Genomic DNA, 24,862 nt, shown 5'->3' on the forward strand with positions numbered 1-24,862 from the left:
TTATCTTTCTCTTATTTCCACAATTTTCACTATAAATATATATATTATTAGCTTCAAAACGCAAATCTGCATTTTTTTATACAATATAATAGCACAAACGTATATTTGGCCTGAAGGTGACAGGAGTGCCCAGGAGCTGTCGCATTGACTCCCATTCTCCCATTTATTTCTCCCAAAACAAGGACTAATGCAGAGCCCTGGTCAAAATAGCAGGCCATTTGTTACTTTCATTAGAGCTGTCTCAGTGCTACTGTACACTGCAGTCGGAGGCAGATTCATGGAGGTGATAGATCCAGAGCAAGTAAGTGGGTTCAAGATAGCAAATTGGTCTGTCATTTCTCAGGTGTCGGTGTTGCTGATTAGCTTTTTTAATAGTGGTTTGAAAACTTTGTTGATCTCAAACCAAAAATATAGAGAAAGTAGAACTATTTAGAATATTTATTCAGCATTTTGCCCTGTGAAAGGCATTGTTCTTCTGCTAAGTTTCTGGGAATTGTGTCTATGAAGATTATTTTCATAATATAATTTGCTAAATTCCTGATTGAATAAAATCCAATAAGACTTCAATTGGTATGAAGGCTAAGAGAGATTAACACTTTTGCTCCATTTAAAACATGTCAACTATAGTCACACTACTATAACAAGGGAAACATATGCAATAGTAGTTGCATAAAAAAGAGCATTGCAGCCGATTACAAGTTGCATTTACAGTGAATTTGTTGTTGAATATTATTATATTTTCCCACGGCAATTAGTGGCTCAGAGATGGTCCAGTCCAGTGCATGGAGCAAACAGTCGTGGTTCATATTGAGTTTTCTCTGTTTGTAGCATTAACCTTTTCAAAGAAGAGTATTTTATTTTAACGTGTTTAATCAACCCGCTTTAATACTGACCTTTGCAATGGGCAGACACTATTATTGAACCACTATTAGTTATCAAATGGCCTTCCTTGTTGCAGGAAGTAAAGTTCCAAAATAGGTGTTTTGTTTTTCAAAATGTTCACAAAAACATTGTTCAAGAGGCATTTTATATAGTCCAGTAGTCACATAGTTAAAAAACAAAATCTTCCTTTCAGCAGAAGCTTAAAAAGCTACATTAAAGCACCGGCATGTGGTGACATTTAGATTTTCTGTTAGAAACAATCTTGCTGCAGGTAGGATATGCAGATTGTCTTTTGATAGACTTCTAATTCATACAATGTTTAAATGTTAAGTAGACTTTCTTTTATTCTGACATGGTGATGAGTTACTGAACTTCACTATGAAAGTTCTTTAAAGCATTTGACATTAACATAAAGTCAAAGGTTGTACTACTACCCATAAGCTATAGCCTGTTCGGTAGCTTTTTGCAGAGTTGAAGTTTGAGTTCATTGTTTTCACAGAGTCCCCGCGGTTCTCATCAACATCCCCATATATTATGTGTATAGAATACCATAAAACACAACCTGCTTCTTGAGAGACCTGATGCTATGCTACTTGCATAGCATCAGGTCTTGAAATGGCAGAATTGAAAGAAAGGTCGAGCAAGTTAAGAAACAGATAACTTGTCAATAGTTCAGTGAAAAGGTGACTTTGTCAGGTGGTAAGACTCCAACGCTCAGGTCATGTATTTATGGATTTGATATCAAAAGTTCTGGTGTTGTTGTTTTTTACCTCAACAATCTACGACAGCCACACGAATAATACAAACTATCCTCTTACTAAGTTAAATAAAAAGATGAACGTTGACTGAATTGGGACGAAGCAGAAATGTCTTGAGAAAATCACCAGTTATCCCAATATGGAGCTGTTAAACTAAAAAAAAAAAACATTTTATAATTTATTTCAGAGACCAGTTGATAATAATAATTTTCAATTTGCTCGCTTCATGGTCACTCACTCTGCTTATTTTCTCCTACTTGCTGCTGCCAAGATACTCCAGCCTTTCCCCTGTCTTACTTTTACCTTTGTACTTGTAGAAGTAATGTTACATTGACATTGAATTGTTAACAACAGCTGGACACTCACCAAAGCTTGATAGGGTCTGTATACTCCATCAGGAATGCTTGTCGAATGGTCGGCTTGTCGGATAGCTTCAAAAAACCCTGTTGCTCCACACATTTCCGACATTGGTTGAGAGAGGGCAGAGACGGACTCAATCTGTAACTTTAAGAAACCAACGATCCGACATTCACTGCCACTTCACGCTGCGATTGGCCAGATGCATTGAGGTGAGAAAGGAGCCAGGGTTTGTTCTCCTCTCTTTAGCTCTGTTTATAGACTTACACAACCAAGTTCAACACTGTGAATGTCTTTCAGGCGAGAACTCGCTGAAATGATACAAACCAGTTCTGATTCAGTTTGCCCCTGCCCCTTATTGAGCTACTTCCACCAGATGTATCCCCCCAAACAATCAAATGTCCAGTCTACATCCAGGACATGGTCAAACCGTACACCCCAGCCCGTTCACTTCGCTTGGCTTCTGCCAATCTGCTTGTAGCTCCTTCACTTCGAGCTAAATCACGACTGTTTGCTGTGCTGGCTCCTCATTGGTGGAACGAGCTTCCCATTGACATCAGGACAGCAGAAAGTCTCTACATCTTCCGGCGCAAACTAAAAACACATCTTTTTCGACTATACCTTGAATAGGTAGCACTTAAATGCCGTAGTAGCACTTAAATGTCCCTTACCGATAGCACTTTAGTAGCACTTAAATGGCACTTACGGATAGTACTTTGTAGTTTAACTTTATTGAAGAAATTGTACTTGCTTGATTCTTGTTGTTCTGAGTTTGGACTCACGGTTTTATGCACTTATTGTAAGTCGCTTTGGATAAAAGCGTCAGCTAAATGACATGTAATGTAATGTAATGTAATGTAAAAATGTGAAATCCCCATTAGAGTCTCGGTTGGGAGTGACGGTTAGGACAGATTATCTGGTAGTGTGAAGGCTTTACAGATTTATCCATCCATTTGAATCACTATAATTGACTTGTGGACTGTTGTGTTCCATCCTTATAATATGGGAACTGTTGGGTTTCAGCGACAGCAGGCGGGGATCAATGTTTCTCACCTGCTGTGACAGATTCAGTTTTGTAGGTCTTCTCTTTTATCTCTCCATATTAAGCATTAATATGCATATGCCATCACACATGTTGCTGTGAGATTAGAGGCCTTGACGTAAATGTCGTATCAGGAGTCAGGAGGATCATCCGAGCTACAGCGGTGTGTGCGTGCCTTTTCTAATCATCTATAAAGGAGTGAGACAAAACCAATCTGACTTTTTTTAAAGTTTTCTCTTCAACTGCTGTTCTCAATCTACCATTGAGGTCAAAGCTGAGGCATCCATAAAGGCAAACATGCCTAAACATGACAATTGCCTAGCGCAACACTTTGAGAAAGGTGCCGAAATGTGGGCCAAATATTCATAAGCAGAGTAACCTTGGCGTAAACCATTAGCAGTAACTGCAGTCTCGCGAGGTTACCCGCTTTGTGCCTGCAGCCGCCTCCCGCCGCTAGCTTTCGCGAGCCAAGACTAGAGCCAAGGTAGACTTACAACGGGAGAATAAGGAACTTTTGCAAATAACCCAAATGATCTGAATAAAAAAAGAGGAAACTATTGTAAAAGCAGGTTCTCCAAAAACAGGGATTGATCCAGGGAATGTTAGCAAGGATGATGGCGCACCTTCAAGTCATTACCAAAGCCAGTGGCACTCGCAGTTGCTCCAAAAGAGAAGAGGTTGCAGGTGCTCAGGTGTCAGATGTGAAAAGGTGAGCTTTATTTGCTCTCTAGTCCTTTAAGATGCTCATGAAAGTTGCTTGCGCACATTTCATGTGTGTGTGTGTGTGTGTGTGTGTGTCTGATGCACATGAGAAAGTGGTGTTGTCGGAGAGATTTGCACTGGTAGTATTTGGTTTGAGCAGCTGAAGTTGCATAACTTGAGTCGTCCGTTAAGAATTTAGAAGCAGATTATATGAGCTATTATGCAGATCAGTTTGGTGTGTTCTTTTTATATGGATCAGCAAAATGCCTGCATTCTTTAATATTTAATATTGTTGAGACTGTGAGCATAGTGGTGTTACTATTTACGTTATGTATATGGAGCATTGCTGTTGTGTGGTGTTGCTGGTATAGTACGTTGCAAATAGAGGGGCAGCATACTTCTCAGAGAGTATGCAGAAGGGCATGCGCTTGTCCTGCATGATATTATGCACTTTATTTGTTTATTCTCTTTCTGTGTGAAATCATAACTCATCTTATCTCTGATGTTGCCAAACATTTGCTAGCTGTTTTAAGGAAACTTTTACTAAAGTTGTTAACAGCCTCAAAACAGATTATTATGCCATCTTTCTCCACACTGTCTATGGATTTGTGTGTCAGCAAGGTAATTGGATCATTGATCTGTTCGTGCATCCCTTTATTTGGCCTGTCACACATAGCAAAACTGTTCTGTTATGAAAGTTGAGTTGCATGATACAGTTGAATAGTGGTTAGTGTATAAAACTAGTTAGTTTAGGCTCAAGCAGCTTCATCCCACACCTCAAAACTCATATATATATAGTCAGATTATCACTATCAATAAAACTCAAGTCAACTTTTCATCAGTTACTATTAACTTCATAAATATATTAATGCATACATTTATTTTTTTCACTGACATGCTGGCATGTTGGTCACAATTATTTTTTCTAATTTGATATAAATATAAAAAGTGAGACACATTTGTTGATAAATCAGCAAAGATGGAAAGAGCTAAAGATGTTTGTCCAGTTTTCACTCACCATGGCTAGTAAAAAACTATCAAACATCCCCTGAACTTTCACTATTTATAGACAAACACCAGCCCAGAATTTTACTCAGCTTCAAGTATTCGGCAAGTGTTGTCGGGGGTGGGTGCACACTCATTTACACACATTTGCATGTCATTAGCACTTCAAACCTACAGACTTGAAAGGCTTTTCCTTGTCAAGCCACTCTAATCTTCCTCTCTCTCCCTGTCTACCTCTCTTTCTCTCTGTTGCACTCTTTCCCAGGTCTCTGCTCTCTCACACAAGCAGTGATTAAGGCAGCTCAGGACATCAATTAGAAAGTTTAACCTTCCGTTCAGATTTATGACAGCTTCCTGGCTATTGAAATCTATGATGTGCTTGTGTTTGAGTGTACTGGCTCTTGAAAACTCAAACATCCTCAAAAAATAAATAGTTCTAAGTTTATTGAGCTTTCTGGTGACAAAAAAAAAAGTAAACAAAAAAAGTTTCTACGTCATTAAATTGATATATATATATCAATGTAATGAAGTAGCAACTTTTTTATATAAATATATATATATATTTTACTATATTTAAAATGTTGTTATAAACCATTGGTATATAGAAAAATCGGATCTAAATGAAAACATATTTGCCCCATCTCATACACCAGACTGCTGCTGTTGTTTCAGCTGTCTCTTTATCAATGTGTGTAACCTACCATGCAAATGAACTGGAAAGATTCAAAGACTAAAAATGGCTTTCAAATAATCTCTCTCTCTATCTGCCCGTGTGTGTCAGATAGAGTAGTAGTATTACAGTACTTTACAATCAAGCATTCAAGGCGACCTAATTACTTTTAATTTGTTGTATCCAGCCAGGATCATACAACTCTGATCAACTCTGTCAGCAATGTAATAAAATACACATTTTATTAAGCCTTTCATTATTCAAAAATAAATAAATAATAAAATAGCACATCTCTGGATGCCATCAAACATTAAATCGGGGCATATTTGCTGTAGTTTTGGATAATTATACTATGGATTTTCCGACTTTTTTGACACAATGACAACATCTAATTAGAGATGGCAGGACCTTTCATGAACTGAGTTCTAGTGAGATTAATAGAAATAGCAGTGACAAGCAGGAGACTGGCACACTCCGAAAATATCAACAAAGCTTCAACGCCATCAACATTCCCCCCCAAAAAAACCAAGGCATTTCTAAACATGTAATCACTGTCATGCTTTCCGGCAAAATGTTCTTATCAACTGAACTGTTTGGAAAATGCAGACTTTGACAACGGTGCTCCGTTTCTTGTCATAAATTCAGACGGCTTTCTCAACTGAAAATAACTTCTTAGTGCAGACAAAAGATTACTGGTGACATCCGTCAAGGACTTTCTGTGGCAACCGAAAACATAGAAGCATGGCTCCTTATATCGTGGTTCATTACTTACAGATTTGTCTTGCTTTTTGTAAACAGTAAGCACTTTAAAGTGTGTTATTTAACTTCCATTAACTTTTTCCTATTAACATTCGATTTAATGTCTGAGCATGCGTTGATCACAAAGACCAGTGAGTATTTCATTGTTGGTAGATGTGTGTAAATGTAAAATGATGGTCTTTACATTGCTCCTTCTATTACAAAATATGGGATTATAGTTTTTTATAACAGAATATATCCATGAAAGTGCAAACATAACTCTAATTCTCCGATTAAGACTTGATGTAATAGAGTTAAGAGGGCTATTTATGTTGAGATGTCATGACATGACATGAGAGCAAGTAACAAGGACTTTCTGTCTTTCTGCATTTTTCTCAAGGATATTCGGGAGACAGTGATAGATACGGCAGAATTTCCAGAGCAATGACAATAAGTTTGTGGGTGACTGCACATACTAAATTAAGCAGAAATAACACAATCACCAATAAAAACCCAAAACATACTGACAGATAACCAGTGCGGGTCAGTCCCACAGATGCCACGACAATTTTTCGGGTTCATTATTTATCATGCAAAAGGTTGTGCAGAGGTCAAGCAAAGCATGAAGCATTAGCTACAATTTCCATCTCAGCAGAGGTCATTTGTAATAGGTAACAGAGGGATTATTCAGGATCAATTCTGAATTAAAGTAAAATCCAAATAAAACAGCCTATGAAAGAGCGGATCCATGACCACTATTATAATTGTTTTCACGTTTTCCAATGTGAATGTTTTTGTCAATGGAGTCTCCTGGCTTTGACAAAGGCAATATGACGCCTTCAGTTCCAGAAAAGTTCTGCTGCTTCCTGCCACAGTTGCTTCATCTTGCCCTCAGCTAGCCCAATCTGATGGGGAACTGTCGCTGATACATCACTGATTTCAAGTAATTTTACAGACTCAAAAGAATCTAACCCTTTCAGATTTTCTTTTCACAAACCTAGCACAGCCAATGTTCACACAGTTAGTTCTATCGTTCACATTATTCATAACCCTATTGATTAGCTTGCGATGGTCACCTACTACGTCACTGCTTTTTGCTCACAGCTGATTGGGCGTTTCCATTTGAAAAAATGTGGAAAGGAGCGCAGATATACCTTGGCCCTCATAAGCTGTCAAAGTAACAATTTAGTAAAATTGCAGCAATTTTAACGTATATGTATGTAAGAAGCCGAACAGGGTTATTTTAAATTGTTCTGTATCACACTATGACTAACTCGTTATATACTGCAATACAGTGCAGGTTCTTCATTTTTACATCTGGTGGGGATACTGACATTTTGACTGTTGGCTCAATCTTTACATGACACTAGACATGAAATGCATATTTAGGACCCCGATCAGCTAGTGACAGCATTTTTTTAAGGCACACAGCTCCTAGTACCTTCATTGGATAGTTAGCTACAGCTGGTAAAATATACAGTGACCGGCTCGAAATGAGAACCCTACTGTTGTCTTCTTCTGTCTGAAATCTATGAGATATTTTAAAAACTACTAAGAATTTAGAGTGGTAAATCTCCCCCTGTTACCATTGTAAACTGCTTCAGCGGCATGCAAGCGTGGAAAGCTTGACAGGCAACAGTAACTAACGAGGATGGGACTTAAACAACTAAATGAATTGCTGCCACCCTTGTTCTTTCCATCCTGACAGCTGCGGTGGATGAAGTTACCCTATGCCCTGTTTTCTGCATTTGAATGGGCCAATGTAGCATAAACCAACACTCTTTAGATGACACGCCTTCCCTTAAACTCACTACACACCACCATGCATGTCAAGTAATCTGTCATGATACAAAAAACACATACATTGTACCGCTTTCTACAAAGGGCTCCCTGAAGGCCAAAAGCAACTGATTTGCACATAGATAAAACAGCTTAGCCTCATGATGTGCTTTAACTTTAAATTAACTGCGGTAACAGCGGTATCAGATGTTTGTGAATCAGCAGTCCTGGCTGGTCATGTACTCATATGAAGAACAAAAAGATAAAATCTTCAAGTTCTAAAAAATAACGATGATCAACTTAAAGAGGAATGTGCCTGTTTAGCTTCACGCCAGTCAGTCTAGTGGCACCTGGGTTGACTGGTGTGAACATTAGAGGGTAACGTTTGTCTTAACTCGATGGAAACACCATATTTTTTTGTTTAAATAAGAATTCAAACTAGATTCACTGTTTGTAACTGCTCTTTCCATTCTAGCTCTGTTTAAGAACATATATATCTGTATCACAAATTAAAATGTATCCACAAGTTGCTTGTTGTTTCCCAGAGAAAAGGGATTAAAATAGTCTGTCGCTTGATAATTGATCTTAGCCCGAGACAGGTGAAGGTGGGACAATGGGATTTCTCTCTGCATCTCTCTGTCTCTTTTAATTCGCTAATTTACTTAATTACATTCTAATTCAATTCCAAAGCGTTCTATCAATAAACATGGGCAGTGCTCCTGGTGCAAGAATACCAAAGAAAACCCTCTTGTGAAAACATGCCAAGCGGAATGAAGATATCAGGAAAAATAAAGAATCACGTCAGATCATTTAATGATGAGACATCACCCTGGATGAGCACCACAAACTGCACCTATTCCTTCCGTGGAAGTCTGATGTTTTCTATCTCTTGCTCAGGTAGTCTCCTCTTTCCTGATTTCACTGAATCCTCTGGCTTGTGTTTCCCCAACTAACTGATCCCATTACCTTATTTGACACCCTTCTGAGGATAAAATACACAAGCCGCAGTGGAGATAAAGCCGCTATGAAGAAGGCCTGTGTCTTACTGTACTTTACTTCTCACAGAGAGACAACATGAGCAAGACAAGGTAGAGTGTGGGAGAAAAGGAGGCAAAATTATGAAGAATATAGGCTCATTATTTAGATTTTCCCCCTATAAAGGCTAATTGGTTATCTGTTAAGAAAATGCAACATCTTTACATGTAAATAGAATTTGCCTTTACGCACAAACAGAAGTATTGAGACCTTTAGCTTTAAGACCTCTTTACAAATATACCCCAATAGAGCAGCAACCCAAAAACATCAAGGGGCTGAATATGAAAAACATCTCTTTTCTTTTCATGAAGTTTCTACCGGTAATGATGAAATCAGTGCAGCCCCCTCTGGTGGAATACAGACGACAATCCTTAGCAAAGTTGTTTCAAGGTCTACACTGAACCTGAACTCCTCATCTGAAAGATTTGACCAACTGATACCCCTGGGATGGGAGGAAGTGACATCCTTATCCTCCTTTGATCCCCTTCAACAATCCACCTAACATCTGTCTGTCTTCTTTTCCTCCCCCATCTGGTTTGTCCTGATGACAAAGTAACAGGCTCAGTAGGCAGTCCTTGAAAAACCCTCCAGAGACCCCCATCTTCATGTGCCGGCTACAGAGATATCAAAGTCTGCTGTCTAAGTGTTTTCTGTGCTCAGACATGATGTTGCCGCTATACGCTCGCTATTCTGTGTCCACTGCTGAAAATCATTTAGACTAAACATCAGTAATGAGAAGCAGCTGTTATCCTTCACCAGCTGGGCTCAAAATGAAATGACAAGTGCTACAGGCAACTAACTGAGGCTGCACTGCTGTTTTGAAATCCAAGGCAGTGACTTCGTGGTGAGTACATCCAAATGCTTTGTCATCACTTTATCGAAAGTCTCAGCGTGCATTTAATGTGGGGAAGAGAGAGTGGAGAGAGAGAGAGAGTGCGATGCTGTGTGTTGAGTGTGTCTGTTATTTTGTTTGTGATCCTCTTAAGCTCTGTGACTGTGATTGCGCACAGTTCTCTCAAAAAATTGGTATTTGTAAATGTGGAAATAATACATTTGACACTCTATAGAGGTTCCATGCGTTCATCAGGCTATAGTAATATGAATTGAAAGACATATTTTCCCATTTTTTTGGTCTGATTTCATCATCAGGAGCAAAATGGCAGTGTCAAAGGCATGAGTATTTATGCTTAATCCTTTGGTAAAATCTTTGAGTAAAAAAGAAATTGGGTTCCTCTCACGTTTTGTGTAAGGAAATATTTATATAATGATTTTGCAGCCATTGAGTTTATTTTTCCCTCTTTTTTTTCTCTTTCAAAACAGACATTTGTGGAAACTGCCTCTTTAGGTGTGTGTATGAGCCAATCTTACGGCAGTGTGTGACTGACATGTGAGGGCCAGCGGCAACACCCAGCTTTGCTGCAAATCCCAGTAGCCACTCACGGTACTGCAACAAAGAAGAACAAAAAAATCCCCCGCCAGACAAATCACCCGTTGATCCAAAGTATAACAAACAGTATATAACGATTTTGTGGTGAAAGTGTATTATATATTAAATACAAAGTAATATACTTAAAGGAGTTATATTCAACATTATGATGATTTGATTTAGCAGCAAACGACTATCTGCTATGTTTAGAAGGAGTGTAATAAATGTCCAGCTAAGCACAGAATGAGGTCGATCTCCCTCTGTGTGTGTTGTTAATCTATTTTTCTCTTGATTAATTAACTTGAATTAGAAACGTAATGTTGCCAACTCTCCTCAGTTCCAGGACAAGATGATGGGTCTGTCATGCGATGTTGCCAACAGGTAAGTCTGCCCCCACGTTAATAATTGTGTAGCTTTATTACGGGAGCAGGATGGGGTAGTGGGGGACATGGCCCATTGGCTTTAAGCCTGGAGAACGTCCTCCCTAGCAGGATGGATCAGCGGAGCAACGACGGCATCGTGGATTAGTGCAGCCTGTCAAGGTCTGACGGTGCAGTGACAATTTAATCGCTGAACATGCTCCCCATAGAAAAGGGAAGATGAGAGGCAGAAAAACAGGAAGGGGAAGTTAAGAGGCTGTGGTCTTCATTTATATGATTCATTTTGTCATATCAGATTCTGTTAATACTGCTGTCAACGTCTCCAGGGTCCTGGGGAAAAACATAAACAGGCTCACAGAGACGGAGACGAACACACTCAGGCGCTCTCAGCCTATCCTTAAGCTTAACCCTACGGCAAACAATCGCTCTCTTCCTCATGGGACCGGAGAATTGCATTGTCCTTTTTTTAAATTTCATGTGCTTCCTCATCAGTCATGCGGTTTGACACACACACACACACACACATATACACACACACACACACACACACACACACACACACACACACACACACACACACACGCACACACACACAGTGTAAGCACTTTGCTTATGAAATACTGGTTTTGCTGGTTATCAATCTGCACAGATGGGGTTTGAAGGGTTCAAATCAATGTTCATATGAATATGATATGCTATGTGAGCATAGCTGTGTTTGAAGCAATCCAATGTGTGAATTGTGTCATCAATTATCTAATCAATCCGAATCAATGCACAACATGTATAAAGTGGTGCATCTGAGTGTAACTGCCATAGCGAGAGCTCTATAACTGAGTCAACAGCTTTTTTTTTTTCGGCTTCTGGCCTCACACTAATGAGGGAAGACGTTACCATGGTAATAGTAGACACGAGCTACCTTGAGCTTTGCCAAGCTTTTAATGCACATACAAAGATGCACACACTCAGAGAGAGGACAGTGATTCATGCTCCATTCTAAAGAGAATAAAAGCTGAACCATTTTAAAATGCACGGTTATCTAAAGACGATGGTTAAACACAAAAGGCACGGCACTGTATAATCATCGTTAATAAACGTAGGATCTGAACTCACAGAAAAGACAGATTCCATTTGCTTTTAATTTAAATACACCCATAAAACCAAAATAGTCCGAATAATATGTTTAATCAAAAGTAAACAACCTTTAACACAGGATCATTACATCCACATGTAAACTTTTCTACAAAGGCTTCATTTTAGACCTCCTTTCAAGATGTTACCAATTTCATGTTCAGGCCACGACAGATCCGACCACCGGAATATGAGATGATAAACTGTGTTTTTAAAAAATAACTTCTTCTTTTTTTTTATGTAAACCATTTCTCAACTTTAACTGGAAGTTGACATTTTAATATATTTTATTATTACTATGGATTTAAATATCAAAATGAAAAATAGCTATTATAATGTGTTCTGCGTATGAAAAAATAGTACAGATACACACAATGCTATAAGTCCAATTTATGTGTTTCCTCTTTACTTTTCTTTGGCAAGCTGGCATGAAGCTGTTTCAACCCACTTGCAGCGGTTTTGCATCATCTATGCAACACAAGCGGGCCTCTGTTGTTCATACAAAGTCAAAGTTAGGAAACATTCTGTTGAAAGGAACCAAGTATTTTCAGTGGAAAACAACATTTTTCCTCCTGAATTTTGCAAGACAAATCTTTTCCTTTTTAAATCAGGAAAAAAAATGCTAGGTGTGACCTTAAAAGAACATGCAGTTTTTGTGTGCAAATTGTCGTCCAACAACCAGTCATGTACATCTCCACTGCGGTGCAGGCCGTCAGTTAAGCATGCACAGCTTCTCAAAGCCCGGAAGTTAAAACCTTTTGCTTTGTGTCACAAAAAGCTCAACACAATACGACAGGTGGCAGCCAGAGCTGGTGTGCACCCTCATTCAGAGTAACACATTGTACAATACCTTCCACCCGTGGCTAACTGCACGCTTTTAGTTTGCTGAGCACATGTCAGACCGATACTACTGAGCCCCCACATCAAAGTCAAAGCCTGCATCAATGAACAGGTCCAATATTTTTAAACTACAACCTGCTGGAAATAATTGTATTGAAAAATGCAGAAAGAATGTTACTCAGGCTGAGGCATATCATCAATAAGGACTGAGCTGAATAAAGGGCATCCATGCAGAAAGATCAATTACAACACAGTTATTCTCATAAGATATGATGAGAGGCCACCAGGTCCTATTTTGTTTTGGGCTCTGGGAGGAGGGTAAGTGGTTCTGGCAAGCTTTACCTCACTGCATTACAAACATGCCCTCCTGTAATTCACAAACCTCACACCCATGCATTACTCTTCGCACCACCAATTAACCTCCGAACAACTCAACATGGAACTGTCGCTATTTTTATAAAACATGCCGCTCTAAAATGAAACGCACCACACACAATGCACTGATTTGCCATGAATTTGGCTGTGCTTAAGTAGAAGATAATGTACAATGCGGTTTGTGTCAGTCGCGATTATGCAGCACTGAGATTCGGATGTTAATAACTACCATAATTTGCCCTTGTATATCAAAAGCGCATGGTGCAGGGCACAGTCATATACGCTATTTTCCTTTTCAAATATGAATCTTCAAACCTTACGCAGATGATACATGATACGGGCAATTTTTACTTGAATCCCTCATCTAGAGAAAAACATCTTTGAAATCCAAACAAAATACACGTGTGGCTATGCGTAGTGATTGTTATTCAACCCGGAACCATCGGTATGCAACATTACGCATGGAGTGACAGTTGTGGAGCTAGCGGTATCCTCTATGGCACCGTCAGCCATTGGCAGGTCCATGCAACACCGGCACTGTAAAAGTGTCCCAGCAGTCTGCCGCAGGTTCTATTTGTCTCTTCACATCCTAAATTCGTACTAATAATAATAGTTCTCGTATGATCACAGAAACATGTGTTGACTCCTCCAATGTCAATTTAATTTGGTGGTGTTTCTCTACCTCTGGCACCATATTTTTTCCATTAAGGAGATGCTTCAGAGACACGCTTTATTCCAGACTCACCACCTGACTGTCTGAGTGCTCTGCTTCTGAACACAAGAATAGGAAAACAGGTGAGGTGATTGGGTATGACGGCCAGCTCTACTACACCTCCTGATAATGTTTTCCTCCACCTTTTTTTTTTTTACTTTTTCATATAGCCATAAAATATGCGTATTCTACATTTGTAAGATCAGTGAGTTTGACATCTTGGAGCAAAAGAAAGGCGTGTCATCATCTTTGCTATCACAGCAGTGCACCTCAAAGGTTTCTCCTCCTCACGAGGGTACATGTGATATTGATCTGCATCTACACAGGATTAATATTGAGTTTAACAAATTAATTATAAATGTTATGCATCTTCATATAAAATACACTGTATGCATTGGTTTGATCTTTAAGTGATTTTGCTGCCATTTCCTCCTCATGAAACAGGGCTCTAAAGTAATGGCTTGGTTTAAAAATCTTTGATTGAGAAATCAGTGTACTTTCTACAGTCAATATTGATACAGTGTGAATTCTATATGTGCCCACATTACCTTAAGGTCTTTGAGTTATTGTATATTTTTTATATTTAATGTATTAGAAGCCACAGCTCTGATGTGGAAGTAGGTCTTAATCTCACATTAGCATGTTTATTTTGGGAGCCTTATTAGCATTGGCAAACATGAATATCCAGCGGGAGGGGGGAGGGGGGAGATGAGCTAAGGAAATGTTTCATAACCAAATAAATTGATTCCCCAGTTCAAAACGGTGTTCTCATCCAATGATTTAAGTCTTTAAAGATCGACCTCTACTTGTCTAATATTGGACAACATCCAACCATCTATTATGCTCTTTGCACTGCGGCCTGGAGGAGACGAAGACGTCAGAGGAAGCTGCGGTTGTTATACCTTTTACTTTTCTATGCTTTAGAACAGACTGAGGAGATCAGCAGGTATTGTCTTGAGGACACTCATCCGTCAGTGCTCGGAAAGATGATTGATTACCAGCAGTATTTCCACTGAAGACATTGTTGTAATCATATATTTGGTTATGTAATAACTTATTCCTTGTTAGTTGTATCCAGAAATGTGGATAGACAATATATAATAAGAACAGAGAAAACCACTGCGTTCATGGTGAATACAGTAACGGCACATTTGCAGTCTTCAGCTCATCGTTTTGGTCTGACAGTCCCTGTGTTGAATCTCCAACAAAGATATAACAGCAGATTGCCATTTATAGCAAACAACCTCTCAAAAGCTGACTGTATGCTATCTGCTCTGCATGAAATGACAAACATCTGAAGTGAACAAAAGGCTGGCGAGGAGAGTCGAACATTTAGCAAGCCAAAAAAAGAAAGGTATTTTCATCAGGGGCTTGTGGCAGAAACAAGGAAAAGATGAGTCAATCATGGACTTCAATTCTGCAGATAGACAGAATGTTCTGTTCATCTGATGAATGTGTTTGTTGGTTATTAAGTGACCTGAACTTAATACGTTATTAGTTTATCAGGGAAAAGGGCAACTAAAGGATTGGGAGACTGCGGCACACATTAGTTGCATTAAACGTAATCATTTAATTTATCTCATGTAAATAAAGAAGTTTCAGATCAATTGTTTTAACTTTAACTTTACTGCACTGAAAAAATGTAGTCTGTGAGTAAAAATGTGGTTTCAACTTACTTGTTGCAAGATATCTTGTGAAATATGTGGGGATCACTGTCCTGTAAGAGCGTTTCTTGAAGATAACAAGAACATCTAAAAAGCAACGTATTAAAGATGATATCAAACAACATCAGCATTGCAGTGAGTTCTAAGCGACAACCTTTGGAGCTCAGAAATGACGGTATGGCTCCAAAAGTGAGTCCATCCCCATTGACCTCCATGGTAAAGTGCCCAGCTTTACAGCAGAAATTATCATGTTTACATGGTTTTGATCTCTACAGCTTATTTCCCTGTTGGTGACTGTAATGGGTGTGAATTGTATACAACTCATTCATTTAAGTTATAATAAAGCACTGAAGATCCTTCTTTTCGTTCATTTGTATGGATGGATTTAAGAGAACTGGATACAAAGTCGGAGGCGGCGCAGAATTCAGATGGAAATACTCTGATCTGCCCCATTGTGGGGCCTACGGAGCATGCACACTGGTGTTTTCTGTCTGTTCTTGGGCTCATACACATGAACAGAGGTGGAAAAAACAAGTCTGGATTTGGTTATTAGTGCATTTTTACAACATTTAGTTGAATCATTAGGACTAATGTAAACGTACTGGGAAGTTGATTTACCTTAAAAATAATCCACCTTTTGGCCAGTATGCAAAATTGTTTTTTAGAGTCTGTCTGTGTTGTTCCTGCTAAAATGGCTCCCATCGTGCTTCCCCCCCCCCCCCCCCCCCCCGGCCCACACTTTGGGGTGAAGTCACAGAGACATTTTATACATTCTATGGTTTTGAGTATATGAAATGATTAAAAAACATGCAGTATTTCTAGCTTACTGCCTGTATGTCTCTCAGGCATATACAACAAACAAAACCTTTTTAATGAAAGTATTCTTGAACCCATAATCATTCTTTCCTAACAAATAAATATTTTTAAAGACAAATGTTCCCTAAATACATTTAAGTTACATTAAGTTAACATTGGTTAACATTTACATTATTGAAGATGTAGGCCCCTTTAATTCCAGGTAGGTGCACCATTCAGCATAACCCTTCCCTCAAAGAACATATCTTATCATGTATATTTAAAGTGATGTATTTTTAAGTGGGTGGTGCATCAGGCATGTAGGAAACTTACAGAGAAGAGAGAAGCTGAAGGTCCAAAGAACTGGCACCCTACAATGCACATCAATAATTAGCATTGCTGTTCTCCTCGCATAATGTTTCATGTGTGTGGTTCTTGCAGTAAACACAAAATATAGAGGTAATATTACTGAATATGCTGCTCAAAAAAGATTGATAAGCATAATGTTTTACTATGTACGTTTTGTGGTGAACATACCTTCTCTTTTCTTCTATCTGTAAACCACTTTGTATTTTCTCCTCTGGGTGCTATGTAAACGAAGCGTGCTTACTCTCGTGACAAATATGAAGAAACACAACTAGCTGTCAGATAAATGATACTCGCTTGATAATGCAGGCAAATGTCAAAGGTATTAGAAAGGAGTGAATTTACAACATTTTAGTTATGCCTGCCTGATGATGAGTTGTGTCAAAATCAGCTAAGCATCAGCACGGGTGATGCAGCACCACCTGTCTTTTTTCTGTAGGCCTATTGTATCACTGCCATGGCAATTCAAAATATATATATTAACAACATATTTTAATATGGTTTCATATGAACCTCTGCAGGGTAAATGCATCGGTACAGACTGTATTATCATTGTCCTCCCTTATCATAAACTATAGTTACATGGATATGGGTCACCCATTCACTGCCTCACTCCCTCCTCCTCTCATTAGCTTCAGCATTAGCTCCGTGTTGTTGACTGTATGAATGTCAAGCATCATGTATGACATCATTTCAAAGACGGACATTCTCACTGCGCCCCCACCTCTAACTTACTTCCAGCCTCCCTGCTGTTAAAGGTTTATTTAGAGAAGTTTCCTCTACTGTATTGATTCTGTTCCAGCTGTGAGTGACTGCCTGAGTGAAATTAAAAGAAAATTGCAAGAAATAAGAAAAAATGCACATCGCTTTTAAGTAAGATCAGAAAGAAACCTTGTGAGAGGCCCATCTTTACACCTATTATTAAAATGCATTCATATCAGAGGAAAAAGACTGTTATTACTGTTAATTTGCTCCCTGTGGGCTTCTTACTTGGATTTGGAGGGCTATTGTTTACCAGACACCAAAGGCGTGTAGTATAGCCACACTTTTAAAATGTTTTGGTGGCATCATGGCACGGTGAACTGCCTTCTCCGTCAACTACATGCACTCGACCTCACCACTCTATAAACTCTATGCTGCTGTAGTGGGCCAGTCACATGTCATATTAAAACAGAGGACGCTTGCAGTGATTGGCTGCAGGCAAAACCACACAAGTAGTATTTTGTTCTCGATATGGGTACAAAAAGGATCCAATGCAAGTAATGCTTGACTGGAGAAGTTTTGGTACTACTTGGTCCTGGGTTATTTCAAGTACTGATACCAAGCCCGAGTCTACTGCAACCAAAGCATGTCTGATCCCTGGATAAGTGGTTTTGGGTTATCCTAGATATTTGGTGATTTGAGGTGTGCCATTTTCTTGTGTTCCATCACTCGAACAACACGGTCTGTCCGGAGCTTTAAATGAAAAGGAGCAGCTTGAATGAAAATGAGTTAGTGATAGAAAGGGAATGGCAAAGAGAGGAAACGTCAATACTGAGAGAGAGAAACCAAACGCCACAGACACGCACGCACACACACACACACACACACAATTACACTCACCTGCAGTGTCTGTGAACCCCAGCCACAGTTTCAATGATGGAGCACTCTCCCTCGTTGAGACAAAAGGCCAGGTCCTTGTCTTCCACACATGGCTGGAACACCTCTGAACGTAGACTGGGAAGTGTGGGGGCCACTGCTATAGACAGCAAAGACAGAGAGAGAGTACAGGTTTAGTGATTATTGGATTGAATGTAAAAAATACATAAGAAAACAGGTATTTTCTCTCGTTCTTTCAACTTAAGTCATTGCTGGTTTGCATAGGAATGTTTCTCATTTCTATAATTTCTTTGATGTGCATTGCATTCCGTTATGGTTCTAAAAGTTTTGAAGGTTTCTGACTTTGCCCTGATGCAACAAAGAAAGTAAGGGTGTAACACACAAATTACAAAATTTTCCTCCAGAGGTGCGAAGTTAGATGAAAATATACAACACGACACAAAGGCAAAACAGAGAGAGAGATGGGCTCGGTGATGTAGTTTTAATTCTCCTCTTCTAGTCACTCTCACATAAAGAGCACGACTGCCATGTATAGGCACTGCAATGCAGGGTTCTCCACCCTGTGAAATATGCACAGCTGTCAGCGATGTATAAATATTGTTAGCTAGCATGCGCGGCCACCATCTGTATGCAGAAATGTATTCAAGTGGTTGTTGGCACACCCATACAGTGTGTACAGTAACATGACAATGATCCCTCAGAAGTTTGTGCATACCATCATGTAACCAAGCATTGAAAATTGGATTGACTGGTATTACGCTCAATACCTTGCCAATACAATTGGATTACACATCGGATTCTGCCTGCATTCATTTACATTGCCCACACAGACACACCGTTTAAATGCACACACAAGTGCACTCACACACCATACTCTTCTCATTTTCATTCTATTTCTATTTTTCTCCAACTTTCATGTGAGTCTGCCACATCTTTTCTGCCCAATCTGCTCTGTGCACAGCAGTCCTGCCGGCCAATGGCCTTTTTTTTCTTCGGCCAAGGCTCTAGTAACCAATTGCGTGTGGAGGAATAAAAAGTCAGTAATCTGTTTGTGTTGCTCAAGTGTCCAGTTCATTCTCAGTTTTGTTTACGGCCATTGATCGATAAATCCGGGGGCTCTACATGTAAGGCCCAAGAGATGATGAGAGATCAGAGGGAACACAAAAAGAGATATGTGGTGTTCTTGGGACCAACCAAGACTCTTCTACGTCAGAGTAAAAACGTTGGAAGCTATCATTTAAACCACCATTGGAGTGGCTCTTATTATATCTTCAAATGCATTGGGGTCTCTTTCTTTTTTAAATATCTATGGATGGGATGTTTTTTAATTCACGTTCTGCATCTGTTGAATGTCTTACTTTTTGATTGCTAGTTGAGAGTCATTTTATGGATCAGTTCTTTATAGATCAGTCTCAAAAGTGTGATGCATATAAAAGTAGGTTTTGAACCCGGGCAGACACTTTCACTTTCTAGGCTGTAAAAGACACAGATTACATCTTGTATTATTAATTCCACATATTCCCAGAGTGTAATGTTCAAAAGGTTATCTATTCCGAGATGCAGTTTTAATAATAGAAAATAGAACACAACATCCCCTTGTGGTACGCATGTCCGTGGTAATAATTATCATGGCATTTATAGTCCCTTGTATCTATTATTCATACAGCAGCAGTGACAACGTGTGAGAAATAGCACGGATGACATACAAAGACAACGGCCGCTATGTTAGGTCAGTGGTTTAGGTTGGAGCACATCAAGAGAAAGAGCTTTTTTGAGATAAGAAGAAATTGATTTGGTGCTGTAAGCCTATAACCATTGTTATATTTACATTAGTAAAACCAAGGTCAGGCAGATAACAACCACTTTTGAAGTTCCTGCGTCGCGAGTAATCTTATCAATGATAAAACGTTTCAAAAACTAAATTTTTCACCTGTCTCCTTATGTTATTTCAAAGAATTAGTGATGGAGGCTTTTGCTGATCCACTATTACTGGATAGTCTTTTCTGTGTAAAAAGGGGTTCAAGTAGAGCAATCATTTTCATTTGTCATATGTTGTTGACAGAGCAGAGGCGTAGGATGTGTACTACACAAGGTCACCACGGTCGCTGTGACACAGCACTTTGGGAATCGATGATGATGTATGATGTGTCCATATATCTCTTTCATGACGAACAAAGGGCCCACAAAACTCCAAGGTACATTACAGCAGCACCCTTTTTGTATTGGCTCCCTGTTTGTTTCCCACTCAGAGAGAGGGAGGCTGACATGAGTGGTCTTAAATTAAACAAATCTTTTAATGTGCAAAGGATTTCTGGAATAGCTGATTTTTTAAAATTCCCTGTGGTATATCGTTGCTAGGGCTGCACAATATGAGGAAAATATGTGATATACTGGTAAACACATTCATAACGATATACAATATGCTATAACAATATTACTTGTGATAAATAAACATATATTAAAGTGTGCTCCGTTCTGCTACATTAAGTATTTTCTGTTAAAATGCAACAAATTGCTTGTCGAACAAAATATATTAAAGGAAATAATGTCTTTATTGAAGACATCAACATTGAACTGAACACAAAATACATCAATGTAGGAGGAGTTGTCTACTGATATCTCTCTCTCTTTTTCAACTGACTAAATCTCAGTCTTTCGCAATGTGCTTATCGCGCTAATTGATGTCGATAAAAACAATATATCCCAAAACCCAAGGAATAATTTGACCCGTAAAACATGCATGTAAAACTCAGCATGTTCTCTATTTCATTCAAACTGACCAAAAAGTGCTCAGTCCCTCACCTGTCAATCTACAAAAAGGGCTCTACATGTCTTCACCTGGTGCAAGGTCCAACAGACTGCACTGATAACCTCTCAAAAATCTACCAAAAAAAGCCTCTTGAGTCTTAAAGGATTACATTCACTCTTTTACCCCTGTTGGCCATCTCAAGGAACAAGCCAGCCTCAGATATGTTTGGCCTTGAGCAATACAGGCTGTCAATTTATTACGGGTTCCCATTTCATCACCGAGACAGGCAAGACATGGTAAAAACTCTGCAGCACAGCCAGCACAACGCGGGCACTTTTGAACAAGCACCTGTCAAACGGGATCCTGTTGAAATGCTGTGTTCTTTAAATATTCCCATCAGAAATAGAGCAAGTTGAAAAAAAGCAATTAGTGTACTCTTGAGCGTGTCAGAGCATAATGGTGACAATGTGTGTTTGTACAGTATGTTTTGAAGTTATGTGTTGTGGCGTCTTGACTATCAAGGGGCTGACCTGGAATAGATTGGTGTGAACCCTGCAAGAAATAACAAACCAACAAAAGCATTTTTTATTTATTTTGATATCCAACCAGTACTGAAAGCATATCACACTTGACTTAGAAGATCTATCTTCATCTTCATTATGGAAGTAATATCTGATAAATTATGTGTCCCTTGCTCTGAGGTATTATTAAGACGTAGTGTCATGACTAATTATGACAAACATAGAAGTTGCCACTAGGTTCATTTATCATCACTTTTAATGAAGCCTTTTTACAGAATAAAACCCTCGCAATGCTAGCTTCTAGCAATCTATCTCAAACTCACACTCTTCGGTAGCTGTGAAAAAACAAACATGGAGGAAAATGTGCTGATAAATGGCAGCTGCAGTTTGAGCGTGATTCATCTCGGAGTCTTTGAAATCAGTTTCACGTCTCTCACTCTGCCCGCTGCACAAAAGCAACCCAGATTGCTGATTCCCTTGGTAACTTTCAAGGAATCTACTGGCTGGGGATCACAGATTCAGGTGACGCTTGAGAGATCAGTTTTCTGAAAGGAATACTGAGGAAAGGGCTCCTTCCTAGTCACCACCATTGAACTGCTTTGAATAAATATCTTTGAAAGTCCAACAGTTTACACTAAATATATGATTATTAGTGTAAATGGGATGCACACTACGACTTGTCGACCTTTACAATAAATCCACAACAAAAGATAGAAATAGAAAATAGAAAATAAAAAGACACGGTCCTACATGTTCTTCTCTCTTAATGCATAAACAAACAGCCAATCAAAGTGCACTAAAAGTGGGCCAGCGACTGCAGTGAGATATAATGCTGTACAGTGCAGCATGGATCTGAAGGGTTTTTGTGGTAAACATTGAGACATTTTCAATGTTTGCATCCTGCTAAAAAACCTTTGATCATTTAGTGGTATGTAACAAAATCTCTTTTAAACCACACAGTATGTATTCCATAAAACAAGCATCTAACTAAAGTGGAAGGAGTCTCTGTCTGTCTATCCTTTGATTTCAACATCCGAGCCACACAAGGACCCAAAGAAGTTGAAAGCGGATTCTTGGGATCTACAGGACATCTTTTTTAGTGCCTCATGTGTAATTTATTGAGAGGGGAACAAACAAAAACATAGGGGGTCTAAAAATGTTGTCAAGCTTTATGACCTATGATTATTTTAAATGTAATAAATAACTAATTCACCATTTGTAACGGTTTGTTATTGTCGGTAGCATGTCACCTCAGCAGATCAAACTTTTCAAAGATGGAATGACTAAGGAAAGCGGGTACAACGCTCACTTTACCTCATGTTCCACAGAGCATTATTTTTTACTACAAGGATGTTGGCACAGTTGTATTTATTTTCCTGTTGGTTCTCTTTGCAATGCTTTTATGTAAATGAATTCAGTTTTTCAGTTATGAATCATTACAAATATGCAGTGTTTTAAAAATGGCAGATAGTCACAGTGTATAGAACACTTTTGATGCATCAAAATGAATCGATAATCGTTTTATAATCTCATCGTAGCCCTCTGAATCGAAATCGAACCATGACGTTCCTAGAGATTCCCACCCCTGATATTCTGTACATACTCGGCACACTACGCTTACTGTAGACCGTGCATCATTGGCAAAGACAACACAAGAGACAATTCCATTTACAACTGTAGCATTTTTCTTCTATGGCTTCCTTCTAATGTGCTCATTAGTGTTCTTGTGCTGAGCCTTATCCCCCAGGAGACTCTGGTCGGGAGAGAACTGCCCGTGTTTACTGCAACACACATCAAAGAAGGCCTTACTACGTAAAGGGAAAGTCCTGAGAGAGCCTGCTGATTGCTTACCCATCATGCACCGCTGCCTTTTGGACAGCACCATATTCAGAGGAATATAAAATGCAGTATGTGTGGATAACACATTGGCCTTGACAATGCCTTCTGTCACAAAGGTTAGGAAATTACTTTCACAATTTCTTCTCTCAAGCAGCACCTCAGCTGCTTCAGGAGAAATGAAGAAATTGCTAATTACTGGATACTATTAAAGAGAGGATGATACATGGTCAGTTTCTGAGCCCCGTGGTTCAAGTTCCTTTTCTCACTGTATGAAAAAAAAGGTGCACAATATGACTTTCTCATGCAGTCTACAAAAAAGGGAAATTATTTTATCAAAAGGTTGTCAAGTCCAAGATTCATGCAAAACATAATGTTGCCACCTAAATGTGGAAGATCATAGCAACTGAGCTTACAATAGCGCTGACGATGCCAGTCGTACTTCATTGAGTGCTACAGCAAAGCTCATTCAGTGGTTCAATCCACGATACTGAATACAGCAGCATGCTAAACCTGCATCATAAACATAGGTTGCTAATTAAAAAAAGCTGTCGGCATTGTTTTAAAGCAACAATTCTCGGTGTCATCATGTTTCTGTAAATTAAATGCTTGCTTTCAATTTCAAGCACACTGAGACAAGAAACTAGCTTTCTTTTTTGACTATTCTGAAAACAATCTATTTCAACAATGGCCCAACACATGGCAAAACATACTATACATGCTATATATACTGGTTATTGAAGCTTCACAAAAAACAACGGAGGCATAAACAGTATACATGAATAAATTAACTGAAAAAACCCACATATTGAGCCACTGAGCATGAATGAAGGACCTTGTAAAATAAAGCCACAGAAAATATATACAGCAGAGACTACAATGACTTATTTTCGCCTTGAATGTTTAATACTTTCAAAGAACCATGGTCAATATGTACAGTAGCATAGCCCTGACGTGTCGGTCAAATGTCTCTCTCTCTCACACACACACACACACACACACACACATGAAAACAAGTATAATGCACAGCACTGTATGCCTTCCATGATCATCAAGACGGCAACCCTTAGGAGACCTTCTGTCCCTAACATGACACAAACAAATAGGAGTCAACCCATAGGACAGTCGGTCAAAGGTGGCAGTCAATGTGTGTAAGCAGGGTTAGAGAGCACACGGCCTTGGTCGCCATGACAGCCCAGTGATAAGTATTCAGTGGGACATTTGTCATGGGTATCCTAGTTCACTCTGGTCCAATCTGAAAGCCTCAAGTTGGGACATACACAGCATACTGTACAATATTAGTCTGACCCTCAATGGCTTAATAACGATCTAGTAACAGTGTAAGCAGCAAAAAATAAATGTGATCGGGGGATTTTTAGAAAGTAATATTGTGCTCCTTGACCCAAAACCGTGATATGATCTGAACTGTGAGTTTTGTGATGTGTTGCACCCCAAATTCAAATTCCATTTGCCTTTATTAGACAAACTAAAAAGGGTTTTGAA

At 39.0% G+C, this 24,862-nt stretch overlaps 1 protein-coding gene across 1 annotated transcript in view; it reads right to left on the bottom strand.

The window, feature by feature from the left end:
• nrg3b (neuregulin 3b) overlaps positions 1 to 24,862 on the bottom strand; it is a 165,937-nt gene that overhangs the window by 63,163 nt on the left and 77,912 nt on the right. The window contains exon 2 of the mRNA XM_034559401.1: positions 18,257 to 18,392. Coding sequence (XP_034415292.1) covers positions 18,257 to 18,392 — 136 coding nt within the window. The remainder of the gene's footprint in view (positions 1 to 18,256; positions 18,393 to 24,862) is intronic.

This window comes from Cyclopterus lumpus, chromosome 19, assembly GCF_009769545.1.
Source record: "Cyclopterus lumpus isolate fCycLum1 chromosome 19, fCycLum1.pri, whole genome shotgun sequence".
Lineage (NCBI taxonomy): Eukaryota > Metazoa > Chordata > Actinopteri > Perciformes > Cyclopteridae > Cyclopterus > Cyclopterus lumpus.